This window comes from Schistocerca gregaria, chromosome X, assembly GCF_023897955.1.
Source record: "Schistocerca gregaria isolate iqSchGreg1 chromosome X, iqSchGreg1.2, whole genome shotgun sequence".
NCBI lineage: Eukaryota > Metazoa > Arthropoda > Insecta > Orthoptera > Acrididae > Schistocerca > Schistocerca gregaria.
Genome location: NC_064931.1, coordinates 804,832,365 through 804,854,254, shown reverse-complemented (window position 1 = coordinate 804,854,254; position 21,890 = coordinate 804,832,365). Strand labels below are relative to the sequence as shown.

The 21,890-nt window shown below is 40.4% G+C and overlaps 1 protein-coding gene across 1 annotated transcript in view; it reads left to right on the top strand.

Moving 5' to 3' along the window:
- The window catches only part of LOC126298331 (dynein axonemal heavy chain 7-like), a 1,150,327-nt gene that overhangs the window by 709,288 nt on the left and 419,149 nt on the right, over window positions 1-21,890 (top strand). The window contains exon 36 of the mRNA XM_049989626.1: window positions 5,455-5,573. Within this exon, the coding sequence (XP_049845583.1) occupies window positions 5,455-5,573 (119 nt within the window). The remainder of the gene's footprint in view (window positions 1-5,454; window positions 5,574-21,890) is intronic.

The window sequence follows — 21,890 nt, the reverse complement described above, 5'->3', positions numbered from 1 at the left end:
ACTGAAATATGCCATTGTTAAACTTAGATGTTTATAACTGCCCATCTGTTTAATTGCTGATGTCATTTTCCAAAATTTTTGAGAAGACGATGTATTCTAGAGTAGCATCTCACTTAAGCAACAAAAATATCCTCTACAAATTATAGTTTGGTTTTCAGAAAAGTTGCTCTACTAAGAATATGACTTACAAGTTCATCCACCAAATTTTACAAGTATTAAATAATAAAATAACCCTGGTTGGTATTTTCTGCAACCTGTCTAAGGCATCTGACTGTGTGACTCACAGTATTCTCCTAGATAAATTGAAGTTTTATGGGACTGACAGTATAGCCAATCAATGAATAATGTCATATCTAACCATAAGAATGCAGGCTATTGTATTTAGTAATTCAACCAATATAGCCTGAGGACATAATTCTGACTGGGAAGAAATCACTATTTTTTCTCATCAATCTTTCATCTAATATGTAACAAGCAGAATTAGTTCTTTTTGCATATTACTCTAGTATTGCAGTCAATCCAAGTGTACATACAGAAACAGAAGACTTGGCAGAAATGTAAGGTATCATATACTGATTTTCTGTGAATAGCCTCACTTTCAATTTTAAAAAGACACAACATATCCAGTTCTTCACATCTACAGGTACTAGTACACCAGTAATGAATGTAACACATGGTGAGGAAGTAATAAATGGAGTGGAAACTTTAAAATTCTTAGATGTCCATACTGATGAGAATTTAAATTACAAAAGCACATTTTGAAATTCTCAAAATAAAATAGTTCAACCACATTAGCACATTGCAAATCTTGGGGAGAGACAAATCAGTGAAGTGACATATTTTACATATTTTCATTCAATAATGGCATATGGAATAATATTCTGGAGTAGCTCCTCTTTAAGAAAGAAAGTCTTCATTGCTGAAATATGTGCTGTAAGAATAATATGTGGTGCTCTCCCATGACCATCACGTAGACATCTGTTAAGGAGTGAATCATTTGTATAACTACTACACAGCATATTTATTTCCCTTGAAATTTGTTGTAAAAATCTGCTACAGTTCAAAAGCAGCAATGATGTATATTGTTACAATACCAGAAGCAAAAATGATATTCCTTACTCAGGTTGTCTTTAGCACAGGAAGTGGTGCAAAGTGCTGCAGCGAAAATTTTTGATCACTTAACCATTGATACAAAATGTCTGACAGACAGCCAAGTAAAATCTGAAAACAGCCTGAAAAAGTTTCTCCTCAACAACTTCTTGTATTCCATAGAAGAATTGGTGGCTTCACATTTGTTGGAATGTCACCATCCCATAACTGTCACATTTTTGAGTGTTGTTGGTCAGAGGAATTCCTGAGCATTCACACTACATGACATGTTAACTTTGAAAGAAAATCATGATGTTTCAGCTGGTTCATAAAATAGCCATCGGAGGTGCTATTTCATATATTGTGGTACATTGACATAAAATACTGAAATTTAGTTTAAAACAGCTTGCAATGTTTCCTGTCACTCTTGATGATGAGGGACAAGAACAGTGAGCAAAAAGACTCTGTGTTAGAAAAATGTGAAAAAATTGTGACTGTGAATGAGGGGTCCTCATTCTTTGCAAGGAGCTGAAAGAGTCATTATTTTATGAAAATCTTCCAGAATTTCTAAACAATAGTTTTCTACCTGTTAAGCAAAGTACAGATAAAAACTATGAAGAGAAATTGCAAGATTTAGGCATCCAATACCACCACAGCTGATGGTTTGCCTAAGGTATGTCTACATATGCCGTTTTGCTGAACTAAATACAACAGCTGGCTGAGGGTGGCCGAGCGGTTCTAGGCACTACAGTCTGGAACTGCGAGACCACTATGGTCACAGGTTCGAATCCTGCCTTGGACATGGATGTGTGTGATGTCCTTAGGTTAGTTAGGTTTAAGCAGTTCTACGTCTAGGGGACTGATGACCTCAGATGTTAAGTCCCATAGTGCTTAGAGCCATTTGAACCATTTAAACACAACAAATACAGAGTTGGTACTTGCAGGTAACAACAGGGAAATGTCACATAACTCCACTAATGGCCCGTCAAAACATTCTTCTTGAGAAACACTGACATGACTCTGATGTGACATGATGTGTCAATGATGTTCCATTGACAGCATGTGTGAATGCCACCATTGGAACTACAGAGGAGAATCTTACAACATGAGGGATGTGACAATGACATTCCATCATGTGTGAATCCACCTATCCAGTCCTTTCTGTTTATCAGTTTTTGAATTAAAGTAACTAATATCAGTTTTCTTTTTTAATTAAACTTTTAAAATATTCCGGCTATGATCCAACTGACTGTAGATTCTGGGATTTCCTGCCATGCTAGGTTGTGAAGAAATGCATTCTTTTTGAGGACTTTTCATTATGCTACTTAAATTTTAATTGCATGCAGTAGACATTAATTCCAAATCAAGTTTGAATTGTTAGTTCAAAACTGATTCCTTTACAGTTTACTCCTCTAGTTTCTTCCATTCTCATTATTACAGGGAATTCAGCTTCATCTTCTGTCTTTGAGACCATTGACCAGTTTCTCCCTATAACCATAGGCAATTGTCTGTTTCGGGACTGATCATCTTGAACCTGACAGACTCAGGTTCTTGTTATCCTGTCTTATCTCCCTCCTTATCACATTCTGAATGGGGTGTAGGACTTGAGGCTAATAATGTGGAGTCAGCACTTACTATTTTGTTATTATTTTTAAATTTACATTTTAAATCTGTATTGACAACTGGTGTGAACTGAGTTTCCTGGCAACAAATTGGCAGTAAATTATATTTCCTTCTTTTTACTTGCTCTTCAAGTGACTACAAATTAAAATTTCACTAATGCACACAACAAAAAAGTTTTGTATCACCTCATTTCCAAGAGTTATGGAACCTGTATAGAAAATTGGAATAGAGATCAACATAAACATCATTTCTGCCCTTTGTATTACTCATGAAAACCACACATTGCATGTTGTACCAGCATACAGTGAGACCTTCAGAGATGGCAGTCCAGATTGCTGTACACACCGGTACCTATAATACCCAGTAGCATTTCCTCTTGCATTGTTACAGGCCTATCCACAAGTTCATCAAGGCATTGCTGGTCCAGATTGTCTCACTCCTTAATGGCGATTCGGCATAGATCCCTCAGAGTGGTTGGTGGATCACGTCAACCATAAAGAGCCCTTTTCAATCTATTCCAGGCATGTTCGATAGCTTTCATCTGTGGAGAACATCTTGGCCACTCTAGTCAAACGATGTCATTATCCTGAAGGAAGTCATTCACAAGATGTGCATGATGGGGTCCTGAATTGCCATCCATGAAGACAATGCCTTGCCAATCTGCTACTGATATTGTTGCACTATCGGTCGGAGGATGGCATTCATGTATCGTACAGCCATTACAGCACCTTTCATGACCACCAGTAGCATATGTTGGCATCACATAATGCCACCCCAAAACAGCAGGAAACCTCCACCTTGCTGCACTCACTGGACCATATGTCTAAGGCGTTCAGCCTGACTGGATCACCTTCGAACACGTCTCTGACAATTGTCTGGTTGAAGGCATATGTGACACTCATTGGTGAAGAGAATGTGATGCCAATCCTGAGCGGTCCATTTGGCATGTCATTCTGCCCATCTGTACTGCGCTTCACGGTGACATGGTTGCAAAGATGGACCTCGCCATACACATCCGAAGTGAATTTGTGCATCATGCAGACTATTGCATACAGTTTGAGACATAGCTTTATGTCCTGTGGCTGCATGAAAAGAATTATTCAACATGGTGCTGTTGCTGTCAGGCTTCCTCCGAGCCATAATCCATATGTAGCAGTCATCCACTTCAGTAGTAGCCCTTGGACAGCCTGAGCAAGGCATGACATCGATAGTTCTCGTCTCTCTGTATCATCTCCATGTCAGAACAACATTGCTTTGGTTCACTCAGTGATGCCTGGACACTTCCCTTGTTGAGAGCACTTCCTGGCACAAAGTAACAATGTGGACACAATTGAACCATGGTATTGACCATCTAGGCATGGTTGAACTACAGGCAACATGAGCCATGTACCTCCTTCCTGGTGGAATGACTGGAACTGATCGGCTATCAGACCCTCTCCGTCTAATAGGTACTGCTCATGCATGGTTGTTTACATCTTTGGAAAGGTTTAGTGACAACTTTGAACAGTCAAAGGGACCGTATCTGTGATACTATATCAATAGTCAACATCTGTTGTCAGGAGCACTAGGAACCAGGGTGATGCAACACTTTTGTTGATGTTTGTATGTAGGAAAGCTGGAATAATAGCATGTTGCATACATACACATTGCGTATTTATTTTAATTTATGCAAATGGTTACTTTGAGAACAAAATAATTGTTTATGGATGCATTAGTCTTATTTCACAAGGAAAACAGAATAAAAATATGTTGGAAGATAGAAATAGGTTTACAAATCAATTACTAGAACTTGAGGTAATTTTTGCAATGTGTGTCTAATAATGTGTATTTTTATTGGTTTTTAAAACTGAGTGATAAATAGTGTAGCAACAAGACATTAACATTATGTTCCTTGTGTACATTTTATAGGTCTCAATACTATTATCTCATTAGGGATTATTGAATGTTAACATTCTCAGGTAGCTGACCATGTTAAAGAGCTAGCTTGTGGGACATTGTGATGTGTGACAGCCCCAGAATGAATGTGCCTTACTGATTAATGTTGGGTGCCAATATGCTGGCCAGCCTGGATTTGCTTTTTAGGTAGTTTTCCACATCTACCTACATAAATACCAGGCTAGTTTCTGCATCCTTCCTCAGGTACACATGGCTAAGACAGCTTGAAAAACAATGCCACACCTGCACAGATTAATCTCTGGGAGATGGGTAAGAGAGGGATTGCAAGCTGGCAGTATCTTTGAAATATTCTGGGGTGTGGTGACCCCATTATGGCAGTAGCCTATATACAGGTATGATAGGTTCTCTGCAAAAGTAGGGAAGTGCCACAGCAGTCCTGACCTTGCATTGGCTGGATAAGGGTCACTGGAAAGTAAGGAAGGAGTCAGATGTTGGCATTTATAAATGTCATAAGAATAATTTTGAATAGTTTTGCTGTATGGTGTCAAACAAATAATCTATTCACCATCATGCTGTATTTCATTAAGACATCCTGATCCTTTTTTAAAATTATAAATATGCTTTACTTGTAATTGCAACTGTAAGCCATTAAAAACATTCATATCAACTGCATAGTTGTTAATCACCACTTATGTAAAGATTAATTGGCACTATAAGTAGTAACATTTATTTTATAAATTGTTTAGTTTATGAAAATATAGTCTATGCAGTTGTTCATGTGGATCATGTTACCTACCTTTCATAATTTCATTTGTGAACTAATTAATTTTCTCAAAATCTCTCTAGGTCTGGCCTGAAGATGCACTGGACAAAGTTGCTCATCATTACATACAAGATGTGAAAATTTCAGATGATATTAAGAGCTCCTTAGTAGCGGCATCAAAATATTTCCATGTAACAACAAGGTACGCAAAGAAAATAGTTTATAATACAGAGTGTTTATAAATGAATATCGGGGTTTTAATGCTTTATAATAGTTATTACATTAAATGTACAGTTATAAATGATATGTCAAATGAAAGAGCAATTCAAACAGTTGTGTTTGGCACCAGTGTTCGTGCGCAGTGTGCAATGTTTCCACCGAAATCCGCCAGATTGGTTGAACTTCACTATACCCAAGAGCTGGGTAGGCCACAAGGAGCCCAATGACAGGGCTTGTTTTGCATGGCCTCTACGTTCACCTGATCTAATGCCATGCGATTTTTTCCTTTGGGGCATCATCAAGGAGCTTGTGTACGTGCCTCCGCTACCAGCAGACCTCCCTGAAATAAGAAACTGGATTGAAGTAGCTATTGCTACAGTCACTGAAGACACACTTATCAATGTTTGTTGAAGAACTCGGCTATAGATTTGATGTGTGTCGTGTGACAAATGGCGCTCACATTGAACATTTATTAGGTTGCTCATAAAGCTGTTTGAGTTGCTCTTTCATTTGACATATCATTTATAACTGTAAGTTTAATATAATAAATATTTTAAAACGTTAAAAACCTGATATTCATTTATAAACACCCTGTATTTTCAGTGACATTGCTTAAATATACAATGTGACACAAGGCAATTGACAGAACAAGTATCAGACACCAAGGTAAATTTATAACAACAATATGGAATGTAATTTTCAATGCGATAGGGTCCGCAGCTGCGATGAATTTTTTGAATGATTTCTTGTAGCCTTCAGCTGCAATTTACTTTATTTCCAGTACAATTATACAATTTTGGCCTTAGACCATTTTCAAGTATTTCATGGATGATTTTTTGGTAACAGATTATGTCATATATCTCATTGCTCCTACGACATTATGTTATGCTCATAAATTAGTTTGAGGTGTTCATGCTATTTTAACATGCTCCTAAAATAGTGTGAACACCTGTAGAGTAGTTATCAGGGTTAAGAAATGGTAATTTCTATTTGTTGCATACTTTATTGGTGTAGCCAAGGACAACAAATGGCAGCTGTAGAAGGAGGAGGGTAGTAAAGGGTGGTAAATTGGTCCATATGGCATTTCATCAAAGAATCATCACTGCAATTCTGGAATCAAACTGCCATGCTGCTATGCTAAGAGAAACCTTCTACAACTACAAAAACTCATTTTAGATATGACAAGCTGGAAGAATGGATGTGTCACTAGATCCTGTTTTGAGAAAGAAGAAACAACTTCATTGTCAACAGCGTCAGAAAAATCTACAACACTGTGCATTAAATGCAACTTACCACTTCATGTTTCTTGTTTCATACTGATCCATACAAAAAAGTATGACAGTATTGATTTTTCCCTTAAACAGTGAGATTGTGTTAAGTGCATGTATATAGAGCTGAAGTCCTTCCAGAGGGATGGGGTGTTTTTAAAACACTATGCAAATAAAAAGTGCAAGAACATCACATACCCCTAACTTTTATTATAATTAAGTGATTAATTAAAGTATACATTAAAATGCAAACAAAAACTAATTCAATCTTATCTGGGTGAGAGTGAAGCACACCATGTTAAGCATGTTCAGCAACTGTGTGGTCCAGTTGTCTCTTGGCCAGTTTGGCAGTTGATAGCCAGCTTATTAGTTGTCATGTCCACATTAAAAGTGGCACATGGCACAGTGGTTGCAGCTTAGTTGGTAGATCACATGGTTGCTTTCACAGGTGGCCTACCTTTGATGCGTTATAATGCAGGAGATGTTTGTGAATGGGCTAGAGAAGGTGATAGTGGGAGGATGTCGAGGACAGGACTTGGATCTATGTCTGTTACAGAGATATGATCCATGAAGAAGGGACTGGGAGCAGAGGTGGAGTAGGGACAGACAAGGAGATTGTATAGATTTGGAAAGTGGCAGAATACGACTGTGTGAGAGATGAGGATATTAGTCATTTCAGGGTATAACAAGGATAGTTGAAGCCCTGGTGGAGAATGCAATTTAGTTTCTTCAGTCCTGGGTGGTGCTGTAAAATGAGGTGAATCCAATCAAGTGGTGTCAATCATTTACCAGTTTTTCCACGTTTGAATAACTGAGCGTAGCATGTTAACAATTACATTGCAGCTGACCACTGTCATGAATTCTTGACTGATCTATCAACAACAATGGTGTGTTGGAGTGTGTGCAACCAGCAAATCACATTGTCAGTGGGTGTGTGATTCTTGAGCTACACTCATGTAGTCAACACAACAAAACTTCTGCTGGTGGCTGTTACTTCCGAAGTGTAACTGGTAAGTTGCAATTATATTGCTTGCTTAAGCGATAAAGTTTCGTTTTTTTGTTCATTGCTATTACTGCTTAGTCACTATGCAGGCCTAATTACAAAATTTCATTTTTGTAGGATGAATCCGATCATGCGAGTATACCAAAGGGTTCTGGAACCAACACAGAAATCTAACTATAAACCACAATTTCTTTCAAATGTGGTGAAAGGTGTCAAATCAGGAAAATTAAGCATCACATTAAATGATAAACTGAAGGAAAGGCATAAATACAAAATAGGCAGCCAACCAGCATTAACCAATAGTGAGGAAAAAAGCCTGGTTAAAGGATTATTGTGTTGTGCAGAATGGGGGTTTCCTTTTAGGAATAATGATGTTAGGGACATCGTACAGGTTTATCTGTTTGTCAAATTTTTTGAATGCAAGTGCTTTTATAGCAAAAAACTCAAGTTTGATATCCTTTTAAAAAATTGTTTAGTCTAGAAATTGTAAAATTTTGTTGCAAATACAGCAATATATATTTTAAAAATCAAAATAGTGATCAGATTCAATCGACTGGAAGTCTGATTCCGTTCTTGGATAAAAATCACCCAAACTGAGGAGATGAAACTGATCAACAGTTAACTTAAAGTAATAACCTCAATTATGAACTAAAAATAACATAATACATAAATATATCTACCTCAAGGTTGTGATATTAACATATTAAATTTTTATTCCAGTATCACAACTGTAAATGATGAAATTCTAAAAAAACTGCCAATTTGGATTGGATTCACCTCCTTTTACAATACTGAGTCATGAGAAAAGTGTCTACTTTGTTGTTGGGAAATGGATATGTGGTAGGTGGTAAGTGAGTGGAGAGACAAGGCACATGGGATCTGTTTCTGGAAGAGGCTGGAAGGGTGATTTCAGTCTGTAAAGGCCTCAGTAAGGCCCTTGGAATGGTTTGAGAGGAACTCTTCATCACTAATGATATGAAGACTATTGGTAGCTAGGCTGTATTGCATGGACTTTTAGGTATAGAATGGGTGGCAGCTTTGAAGTGCAGTTGTTGTCTGCAGTTGGTGGGTGGACTGAGGTACTGATGTGGCCATCCTCTTGGTGGTAGTCAACATCAAGGAAGGTGGATTTTGGTTGACCCAACGAGGTAAATTTAACGCGAGAGAAGGTATTGAGGTTCTGGAGGAATGTGGATAGGGTGCTCCCACCCTCAGTCCAGATTGCAAAGGTATCATCAGTGAATCTGAACTAGGAGTGGGTTTGGGATTCTGGGTGGCTAGGAAAGATAGCTCTAGATGGTCCTTGAAATGTTGGCATAGGATGGTGGTGCCATGTGAGTGCAAATTTTTGAATTGCAGATTTGTTCATAGGTGATACCTTCAAAGGAGAAGTAACTGCAAGTGAGGATACAGTTTAACATGTTGACCAGGAAGTGGTTGTAGGTCTGGAGTCAGTTGGTTGTTAGGAAAGTTAGCGTTCAATAGTGGCAGTGCCATGGATATTGAGTACGTTGGTTAGGGGGAGGTGATGAACAGGGAGCTGAGTGGTAAAGGAAGAGGAACTGTGGAGAATCAATGAAGGAAATTCTTTTTTTTTTTTTTTTTTTCTTTTTGCTATTTTAAAATATATAGTATGATAAATTATTAAATTATAGCTAATAGGTTGAACATGTTGGTTCATGACAGCAGAGGTTCTCTCTGTAGGAGCATGGTAACTAGCCACAGTGGGCATCCAGGATGGTTGCATTTATTGACTTTAAGAAGCATGTACAGGAAATAGCGGGGGTGATAATCCCTATGGTTTATAAACACAGTGTTAAGTGGTGCATTACAGTTCCTTTTGCAGAAGCAAGGTTGTTTTCCACATTGAGGAGGTTGGGAAATGGTGGTGAGGGAAGATTTCAGGTTAGCAAATTCTGGAAAGTTAACATGTGGTTATTTGGGGCAGTTGGGAGGATCATAGTTGGATGGAAGAGTGAACTGAATCAGGAAGTGTACAATGTTTGGTTAGGTTAGAGTCTGATAGGTAGGGCTGGTGGTCTAAAGGTGGTTCCAATGTAAGGTCTTCAAGAAGCATAGCATAAATTAAATTTGGGATTGGGACAAAATGAATTGTCTTTGGAAAGGACTGATTCTTCCATGGGACTGAGGTTTTTGGAGAACAGGTTCGTGACTGTCTTTCAGTTTTTGAGGGTGTGATAAATGTAGTAGGTCTGCAAGGCAGGATTTGGCAGCTAAGAGGTGATGCAGAGGAAGTTTGATGGAGGCTGTTGCAGAGGTCATGGTTAGTTTTAGTCCAAGGTATGAGTAGGAGGTAAACAGGCTGAAGATTTTTTTTAGATGGCATTCTGTATGCTGTTTTAGTTCCTGGAGGGCAGGAATTTCATTTTGGGATATGGTATGTGGGGATTTGGGCCTGCAGATTGGGAGAATTTTATGAATTGAGAAAAGGTATTGCAAGAATGTTTGGTCCTGATTTATATGGTTTTGCACGACTAGGTTTGTGAGGGGTATGGACTGACAGAATTTGAACAGACAGAGGTCATTGTAGAAGTGGGTTTTAGTGCTGGAGATAGTCAATTTGATGGTCAGGACATTTTGGAGGGAGGGGATTTCATGTGATAACCATCAACAGTTGAACAACGGCTGGAACTGAGTTGTGGCTAGGGATAGGGGAACTTTTCGAATCCTGACGTTGTAAAGCCTTCAGTGAAAGATGAAAAGAAAATTAAATAAACATGAAAACATGATGAGATCAAAGAGAAAAATGAATAAAAAGAAAAAGAAAAATGAATAAAAAGAGAATAATAGTGGGATGTAAGTCCATGGGTGTATATGTGTGAGGAGAAGGACCAGCAGTTGTAACTGGATTAGGTGAGATCAGTATCTGCATGCCACAATAAAGAGAAAAGGGGTGGAGGGTTCATTAAGTATGAGGTTCAACAAAGTATATGTGGCACGGGAAGGTCCAGAAGGTACAGATTGCTACTCATCACATAGAGGAACTGTTGAACTGCAGACAGGCAAAGCATAAAATACTTCTAAGATAATTTAAATTTCAGACAAAGTCATTCTTCTGAAATAGAAAACATGAACACACATTCACACAGGCACAACTCCCATGCACACGTTGCCACTGTCTTCAGATGCTGTGGCCTGACTGCAACTACATCTTCCATGAGCAAAAATCTGCTGGGGTGGTGTTGCAGTTAAGGAGGAGGCATGGGGTGGAAATGGCGAGGGACAGCGGCATCCTGTAAGAAATTCATTAATGGAGTGCAAGGAGTTGGTGCATACCGAGGAGAGTCATTCCAGATGTGGAAAGGGTCGGCACCAATGACGTGTGTCGCTATGGATTGGAGGAAGTCCTCTCTGGCTTCCGGTGGCTATCTGATTTGGTGAAGACTGCCAGTCTCACTAGCGGTATGAAAGCAGAGCTTACCATCTGTAGCTTCATTGCAGGACTGACTGTGGACCTTTGGTACAGAGCCAAGTGGAGGGTCTGAATCAGAGGCTGAGACGATTCTGCAACTGTGTGAGTTGCAGATTCCTGGACTTGCGCCATAGGGTGGTGGGGTTTCGTGTTCCACTGGATAGGGCAGGGGTCCACTACATGCAGCAAGCGGCTACATGGGTAGCAGCGGTTGTGTGGCATGGACTGGGCAGTTTTTTAGGTTAGATGGCCTCGGGCAAGTACAGAAAGGGCAACAGCCTTAAAGGGTGCGGGGAAAAGTCAGGACATGCAGGGACCAAGCAGCAATTGGTATTGTAATTGTAAACTGTCGAAGCTGCATTGGTAAAGTACTGGAACTTCAAGCACTGATAGAAAGCACTGAAGCTGAAATCGTTATAGGTACAGAAAGCTGGCTGAAGGCAGAGATAAATTCTGCCAAAATTTTTACAAAGGCACAGACGGTGTTTTGAAAGGATAGATTGCATGCAACCAGTGGTGGCGTGTTTGTCGCTGTTGGTAGTAGTTTATCCTGTAGTGAAGTAGAAGTGGATACTTCCTGTGAATTATTATGGGTGGAGGCTACACTCAACAACGGAGCTAGGTTAATAATTGGCTCCATTTACTGACCTCCCGACTCAGCAGCATTAGTGGCAGAACAACTGAGAGAAAATTTGGAATATATTTCACATAAATTTTCTCAGCATGTTATAGTTTTAGGTGGAGAGTTCAATTTACCAGATATAGACTGGGACACTCAGATGTTTAGGACTGGTGGTAGGGACAGAGCATTGAGTGACATTATACTGAGTGCACTATCCGAAAATTACCTCGAGCAATTAAACAGAGAACCGACTCATGGAGATAGCATCTTGGACCTACTAATAACAAATAGACCCAAACTTTTCGACTCTGTAAGTGCAGAACAGGGAATCAGTGATCATAAGGCCGTTGCAGCATCCCTGAATATGGAAGTTAATAGGAATATAAAAAAAGGGAGGAAGGTTTATCTATTTAGCAAGAGTAATAGAAGGCAGATTTCAGACTACCTAACAGATCAAAACGAAAATTTCTGTTCCAACACTGACAATGTTGAGTGTTTATGGAAAAAGTTCCAGGCAATCGTAAAATGTGTTTTAGACAGGTACGTGCCAAGTAAAACTGTGAGGGATGGGAAAAACCCACCGTGGTTCAACAACAAAGTTAGGAAACTACAACAAAAGCAAAGAGAGCTTCACTCCAAGTTTAAACACACCCAAAACCTCTCAGACAAACAAAAGCTAAATGATGTCAAAGCGTAAGGAGGGCTATGCATGAAGCATTCAGTGAATTCAAAAGTAAAATTCTATGTACCGACTTGACAGAAAATCCTAGGAAGTTCTGGTCTTACATTAAATCAGTAAGTGGCTCGAAACAGCATATCCAGACACTCCGGGATGATGATGATATTGAAACAGAGGATGACACACATAAAGCTGAAATACTAAACACCTTTTTCCAAAGCTGTTTCACAGAGGAAGACTGCACTGCAGTTCCTTCTCTAAATCCTTGCACAAACAAAAAAATGACTGATATCAAAATAAGTGTCCAAGGAATAGAAAAGCAACTGGAATCACTGAACAGAGGAAAGTCCACTGGACCTGACGGGATACCAATTCGATTCTACACAGAGTACGCAAAAGAACTTGCCCCCCTTCTAACAGCCGTGTACCGCAAGTCTCTGGAGGAACGGAAGGTTCCAAATGATTGGAAAAGAGCATAGGTAGTCCCAGTCTTCAAGAAGGGTTGTCGAGCAGATGTGCAAAACTATAGACCTATATCTCTGATGTCGATCTGTTGTAGAATTTTAGAACATGTATTTTGCTCAAGTATCATGTTGTTTTCGGAAACCCAGAATCTACTCTGTAGGAATCAACATGGATTCCAGAAACTGTGATCGTGTGAGACCCAACTTGCTTTATTTGTTCATGAGACTCAGAAAATATTAGATACAGGCTCCCAGGTAGATGCTATTTTCCTTGACTTCCGGAAGGCGTTCGATACAGTTCTACACTGTTGCCTGATAAACAAAGTAAGAGCCTACGGAATATCATACCAGCTGTTTGGCTGGATTGAAGAGTTTTTAGCAAACAGAACACAGCATGTTGTTATCAATGGAGTAACCTATGGCATAAAAGTAACCTCTGGCATGCCACAGGGGAGTGTTATGGGACCATTGCTTTTCACAATATATATAAATGACCTAGTAGATAGTGTCGGAAGTTCCATGCGGCTTTTCGCGGATGATGCTGTAGTATACAGAGAAGTTGCAGCATTAGAAAATTGTAGCAAAATACAGGAATATCTGTAGCGGATAAGCACTTGGTGCAGGGAGTGGCAACTGACCCTTAACATAGACAAATGTAATGTATTGCGAACACATAGAAAGAAGGATCCTTTATTGTATGATTGTATGATAGTGGAATAAACACTGGTAGCAGTTACTTCTGTAAAATATCTGGGAGTATGCGTACAGAATGATTTGAAGTGGAATGATCATATAAAATTAATTGTTGGTAAGGCGGGTACCAGGTTGAAATTCATTGGGAGAGTCCTTAGAAAATGTAGTCCATCAACAAAGGAGGTGGCTTACAAGACACTCGTTCGACCTATACTTGAGTATTGCTCATCAGTGTGGGATCCGTAGCAGATCGGGTTGACGGAGGAGATAGAGAAGATCCAAAGAAGAGTGGCGCCTTTCATCACAGGGTTATTTGGTAACCGTGATAGTGTTACAGAGATGTTTAGCAAACTCAAGTGGCAGACTCTGCAAGAGAGGCTCTCTGCGGTGTAGCTTGCTCACCAGGTTTTGAGAGGATGCGTTTCTGGATGAGGTATCAAATATATATATATTTCTTACGCGACTGGAGCAGAAAAGGGAGGTAATGACAGTGGCACATAAAGTGCCCTCCGCCACACACCGTTAGGTGGCTTTCCGAGTGTAAATGTAGATGTAGAAGTCATTTAGGGTCCTCTTAAAATGAACTTCATTAGTAATTAAGCTTTCAGTGACTGCTGGCAAGTTATTGAAAATGTGTGTTCCTGGTAATGGACACTTTCCTGGACCCAAGAAAATGACTTTAAATCTTTGTGAAGATTATTCTTGTTTCTGATATTGATTAACTACACTGTTAGAAGACCAGTATTGAAAATTACTTAAGTGAACTTGAATTAGGCTCTCAGCATAATTCAAAAATGAACAAGTCCATCAGTTGTGTTTTCTGAAGTTAGACATGAATCACTGAAAGTCAATGTCCACAACAGGTGAGAGATTCTAGAGTTTGATGCAACCAAAGTCAACAACCACTGTAATTTACAGATGCAAACAGTTAATACAGTGTTGTAAGCCACACATTGACTGGTAATGGTCTGTAGCATAGTATTGGCCCTAGGAGGATGACTCATTAGCATTTTGGCAGTGGACTGTGATGCATCTTCCTGGATGCACTGAAGTAAGCCCCTGGTTGTGGAAGAATGGTTGCACTCAGCACTGGGCCCAGTGGCTTACTTGGCAAAGACTAACATCTGTGGTCTGTGTGTGGCTTTAAATGGGCTTCCCACAACAGAATACTTCGTGCACTGTTTTCAGTCATGTGTTTATGCACAATAAACTATTCTATGTGCATTGTGACCTCTAGCTGCATATCTGGCACATCCTGGAAACTTATTGGCAGCTAACAGGCTGGCCTCTACTCAGTCTGGGATGAACCCGGTGGATCTGTTGTGCAGGTGGCCAGTGCACATAGATGCATGACCAAGATATATTATTTCAACCCCCCCTCCCCCCCCCCCCCCCATAGAAGAGGAGAAAGCAAAGCACATCTTGACCTCTTATGGGACATCTATATCAACAATGGTTTCAGGTGCCACTGAAGGGATGGATTCCACTTCCATCAGTGTAGGTGGAGCATCTGCCAGTGTCGTGGAAGAAGTAGAAGTCCCCAGTGCAGGCAACTGGATTTGGTCAAGCTGAAGTAGAGAGGTCACACCAGTGAACAAAGAGGCCGAGGAATCAGTGGATTCTGAACAGTCTCTGTGGTGAGGTCACAATTGATTGATATGTTTTAGACACACTTTGACTATAAGGAGAGTGACTTTGACCATCTCACAGACCATCAAGTGAGAGACACATCACTGGTGTTCGTTAGGAAAAATCAGAGCTCACACTCTGTCATGGACAGAAATATAATGGTATTTTTGTCATGCAGTGGGAGGATTTATCTGCATTGGAATCAGTAAGGATAGCACAGAGCAGTGTGGGTGTCCATGCAGACCTTCAATAGGAGATGAACTGCCTTGCTGAGTAGATTTTCAAGAAACCAAAAAGAGGGTGAATGCTACTTCAATAAGTTGGTGTACACTCACCTTAGACATTTGAGTTTCAAATGTGTGAACAAAATGTTCAGCCAGGAGCAAATGGACCTGTATATACAAGTGCAATACTACTATTTTTGCAAAAGGAGGTGAACTCTAAGAATTTGTCATTTGACAGACTTATGGATTACCTACACCAGTGTTCACCAGAATCAATCATGTATGGCCTAAAAAGGGGTCCAAGAAATCAAAGTGGTTACAGGGCCACAGGTCTGACACCTCCAGCCAGAAAAAATTTATCTGGGGTGGTACTGCTTGCTTGGTTTGGCAAGTATGTCAAGCCGTAACAGTAGTGGTGATGTTTGCATCCATGTAACATCAATAGACATGTTGTTGCTGCAGCCATTTAATTAGAGAGAGACAGGTACAATGGCTCAGGTTCACCCATTATCTCCAGAAATGAGGAAGACCCCACTGAGGACTGAGAGATCATGACACCAATATCAAAATGCTTGAACCTCCAGATGCTGGAGCTGTTTCCAGTCAGCCAACCACCTCACCTGCATCTGGCTTAGTAACTCACACAGAACTGGATCTTCTGCTGTGTTTTGAGCAATGAGCATAGCATCCAGTGCCAAGATGGACACCACTTTCTCAGATGCCATGTCCAAATGGAAATAGACTTCAGGTTCTATGTCAATGGCCAGGTCCAGCCACAGAGGTAACCTACAAAGTACATTGCCATTGGCATAATGAGTGCTAGAGTGGTATTGAGTCTCATACTGATAACTGGAGAGGAAAATAGCCCATCAATGGAAATGGTGTACCATCTTCATAGGCACTGAAAGAAAAATTTGAATGAGGGGGAAGAGAGTTTTATGATCTGTAAGGATAATGCACTGGTGACCATAGATGTATCCATGAATATTTAAACACAAAAAAGTATCATCAGGGCCTCATTCTCTATTTGACTAAAGTTTATTTGGGCTAGTGACAGGGTTTTGTAAACAAAGGGAATAGGATGTGCTACACCATCTATGATTTGAAAAAGGAGTGCCCTACTCCATAATCCAATGCAACCTATTGCCGAGACCAATGGTTTGGATGGTTCATATGCCTCCAAACAAGTGGTACAACAATGCTATTTCAAAGCTTGGAAGACCTTCTCAGACTCTGCCAATCAGTCCACTTGACAGTCTTCTGGAGCAGTCTCAAGAACAGACTTCAGTTGACTATTGTCAGAAACAGATTTTGTGGCAGGGAGCAGACTCATGTAGCACTGAAAACAATTTGCAAGATATTATATTTGGTGGTGCATCACCTTGAAGAAGAGCACAGATTATCCTGCAGATGGTCAGTTTTGCCTGCAACAATTATGTCATTAAGGTAGTTCTCCACTCTGGGGATCTTCCTTGTGAGCTGTTCCAGGTACCTCTCAAATATAGCTTATGCACTGGTTATGCCAAAAGGCAGTTTTATACATTGAGGAATATCAAAGGGGCTGTTGGTTACCAAAAGATGTTGGGAGCCCCTGTCCAACAGTTACTCGATTGAAGCATTTATGAGATCTATGTTGGCAATGAGTCATTCCCCAGATAAACGTGAGAGGATATATTCTTGACTTTGGTGATCAGGTAGTCATCCACTACAGACTGATCTTTAATTGTGTGTTTAAAATCTCCACAGATCTGCTGCACTCTGTTGGGCTTCTCCATGAGGACACTTTTGGAGATCAATCAACTACTGTGGATGGGCATGAGGATGTTCTTCTCTTGCAAGTGATGTAGCTCAACACACAACTTATCCTAAAGTGCATGTGGGACTTTGTGGGCCTTATAAAACTTGGATGTAGCCATGAGCAGTAGGGTGATATGAGTCTCAAATCTGACAACACTCATCATAGGCTGGTCAAGGGTAGAGTGGAACTGGATAACCAAGTCATGAAATTTCAAATGCTCTGATCAAGCTGAAACATAACTGGGACCTCATTAATCCCCAAAGTAAGAGCAATGACCTTGTGGTTATGTGGAAATACTGACTGCACCAAGGAAACATCTGGGCAACTTTGAGACTTGTCCTTCTTTCCAGAGTTAGAAGTATCAAGGTGAGTAGCATCCACCATCATTTTGTTGGACAACTGACACACTTCTGCTTTATGCCCCCCCTCCCCCTTTTGTCACAGGCATTGCACTTGATCTTCTTGTGGGGGCATTGGTGGCTGGGGTGTTGAAAGAAACAGTTTTGAGAAGATGGTATGGGTTGGGATACTGACCAGCCGAAAAGTCCTTAGGGGTGACAGTGGCTTCTGATCATGCAGACAGACTTGAGGGATGGGGTGGATCAACATGCCGGTCAGGTGGCACATATCGATGAAGGATCTTTCATGGAGGCAGTCAACTGCAATGATTGCTCAAGTGCCCTTATAATAGGAAGACAAGTGTACAATGAAGGACCCTGTAACTTCATGAAATCAGTTCATAGGATATAATCTGGTGCATGCATGAGAATAATTTCGTGACCTAAAGAACTGCATATGATTGCTTACATTCAAGGTTAGGACAAAGGAATTGACAGACCCTGGATAATCCTTGAAGGTGAGTAATCCAGTCCTGTAAGACTGCTCAGTAGTCATATGAAAGCTAAAGAACTTGTGCCATGCAGCTGCCAAGTGGACCTGAGACTTGAAATAGTTTGACAGGCTTGCTTTCAAGTCATTATAGGGGATGGCATGCAGTTTTGCCCCTGGGTGAAGCTGATGCAACAGGTGAGAGCTGTTGGGACTCGCATGGGATGAAAGGTATGCCACCACAGAGTGTCACTGCGTGTTAACTGTTATGTCAAGTACAATGACTTAATTTGCCCATGGTTCTCCATGTCAAACTTGACAGGCAGTGGGAGTCATCTGGCACCAAGGCCAAGAGAACTTCTAGGTGTCCCATCAAGACCTGATTGGTCTGAATAATCTGATCCATCATGATCTGCATCTGTTATAGCAGCAGCACGACCTGCTGGGATGCATCCAGAAGTTGCAACATTGTCAATAAAAATACAAATCACCAGAGTAAGAAAACAAAATCTAAACACACACTCTCTGCCTGTTTGTGTTAACTAAACATGCTGGTCACATTGCAAAAGTCGAAAGATCCCCATCACCATTACTATATCTGTGATCAGTAGACAAGAACAATTTTCAGTATGTAAAGAAACAAAGTTTGTTTCCCGTGAGTAAACACAAATTCTGTTTAGTGGTGGTAACCTTGGCTGAAGGCTGAAATAAGAAACAATAACTGGCTGGTGGCTGCATTACAACAATAACAAATAAATTCTTGCCAAACGTCTAGACAAAAAAATAATATTTGACACAAGACCAGTTCTAATTGAACATCAACTAATACCTGGTGGAAAGCCAGTATTGTGAGGTAATTAAGACAGTTTGAACTAGGCTGTCAACATAATTCAGAAAATGAACAAGTATGTCAATTACGTTTTCTTTCATTAGACATCAATTACTGGTAGTCAATGACCACAGTAGGTCAGAGATTTTTGAGTTTGGTGCAACCAAAATCAGACACTAGTATAATTTACAGATCCAGACTGTTGACATGGCATCTTAGGATCTCTTGTTGACCAGTAATTGTTCAGAGGAGGACGACTTGGTGGCATAGCAGTGGTGGACCATGATGTGTCTTCCTGGATGCACCAGAGAAAGCCTCTGATTGTGGAAAAGTTATTGCTGCCTGCACCTGGCTTGCTGGTTTACTCACTGGAGACTGACTTCTCAGGTCTGTGCATTTACTTAAATGGGTTTCCCATAGCAGAATACTCTGTATGCTACCTTCAGTCATGTGGCTATGTGCAGTATAATAGATTGTTTATGTCTCAACCTCTAGCGGCATATCTGATGCCTCCTGGCAGCTGACAGTGTGACCTGGTTTCTGCTTGGTGGTCAACAGTTTGGCCCCTGCTCAGTCCAGGGCCCAACTGATCAATCTGTTGTACAGGTGGCCATTGTGCATAAGGCACCCAACTAAGATCTATTACAACCAAGTTAGGCAGTAAAGAAATTGAGACACTGAGAAAATATTTTGGAGGATGAAGTATGCTCTGTCCAGCCACCCTGATTTAGATTTTCTGTGGCTTTCTCATATCAGTTCAGGCAAATACCAGGACAGTTCTTTCATTAAGGCCACAGCTATCAACATGTCTTTTCCTAATAATGCATGCTTAGACACTAAAGCACCAAATAATTTGGTACAGGCACACGTATTCAATTGCAGAGGTATATAAACATGCAGAATATAGCACTGTTGTAGGCAACGCCTATGTAAGACATTGTCTGGCACAGTTGTTAGATTGTTTACTGCTGCTACAATGGCAGGTTATCAAGATTTAAGTGAGTCTGAACATGGTGTCATAGTTGGTGCACGAGCAATGGTACACAGCATCTCCAAGGTAGTGATGAAGCACAAATTTTCCTATGCAACCATTCCACCACTGTACAATGAATATCAGTAAATGTGGTAAATATATAAAATCTCATACATCTCCATGACCAGAAAAAATCCTGCAAGAACAGGACCAATGAAAACTGAAGAGAATCATTCAATGTGACAGATGTGCAACCCTTCCACAAATTGCTGGATATTTCATTGCTGGGCCATCAACAAGTGTCAGCATGTAAAACATCATTGATATGGGCATTTGGGGCCAAACGCCCATTCAAGTACCCTCGATGACTGAGTGATACAAAGCTTTATGTGTTGCCTGAGCCTGTCAACACTGATATTGAACTGTTGATGACTGGAAACATATTGCCTCATGGGACTAGTCTTGTTTCAAATTGTATCAAGCGGATGGACATGTACAGGTATGGAGACAGTCTCATGAATCCATGGGCTTGCTTTCAAGTCATTATAGGGGATGGCATGCAGTTTTGCCCCTGGGTGAAGCTGATGCAACAGGTGAGAGCTGTTGGGACTCGCATGGGATGAAAGGTATGCCACCACAGAGTGTCACTGCGTGTTAACTGTTATGTCAAGTACAATGACTTAATTTGCCCATGGTTCTCCATGTCAAACTTGACAGGCAGTGGGAGTCATCTGGCACCAAGGCCAAGAGAACTTCTAGGTGTCCCATCAAGACCTGATTGGTCTGAATAATCTGATCCATCATGATCTGCATCTGTTATAGCAGCAGCACGACCTGCTGGGATGCATCCAGAAGTTGCAACATTGTCAATAAAAATACAAATCACCAGAGTAAGAAAACAAAATCTAAACACACACTCTCTGCCTGTTTGTGTTAACTAAACATGCTGGTCACATTGCAAAAGTCGAAAGATCCCCATCACCATTACTATATCTGTGATCAGTAGACAAGAACAATTTTCAGTATGTAAAGAAACAAAGTTTGTTTCCCGTGAGTAAACACAAATTCTGTTTAGTGGTGGTAACCTTGGCTGAAGGCTGAAATAAGAAACAATAACTGGCTGGTGGCTGCATTACAACAATAACAAATAAATTCTTGCCAAACGTCTAGACAAAAAAATAATATTTGACACAAGACCAGTTCTAATTGAACATCAACTAATACCTGGTGGAAAGCCAGTATTGTGAGGTAATTAAGACAGTTTGAACTAGGCTGTCAACATAATTCAGAAAATGAACAAGTATGTCAATTACGTTTTCTTTCATTAGACATCAATTACTGGTAGTCAATGACCACAGTAGGTCAGAGATTTTTGAGTTTGGTGCAACCAAAATCAGACACTAGTATAATTTACAGATCCAGACTGTTGACATGGCATCTTAGGATCTCTTGTTGACCAGTAATTGTTCAGAGGAGGACGACTTGGTGGCATAGCAGTGGTGGACCATGATGTGTCTTCCTGGATGCACCAGAGAAAGCCTCTGATTGTGGAAAAGTTATTGCTGCCTGCACCTGGCTTGCTGGTTTACTCACTGGAGACTGACTTCTCAGGTCTGTGCATTTACTTAAATGGGTTTCCCATAGCAGAATACTCTGTATGCTACCTTCAGTCATGTGGCTATGTGCAGTATAATAGATTGTTTATGTCTCAACCTCTAGCGGCATATCTGATGCCTCCTGGCAGCTGACAGTGTGACCTGGTTTCTGCTTGGTGGTCAACAGTTTGGCCCCTGCTCAGTCCAGGGCCCAACTGATCAATCTGTTGTACAGGTGGCCATTGTGCATAAGGCACCCAAC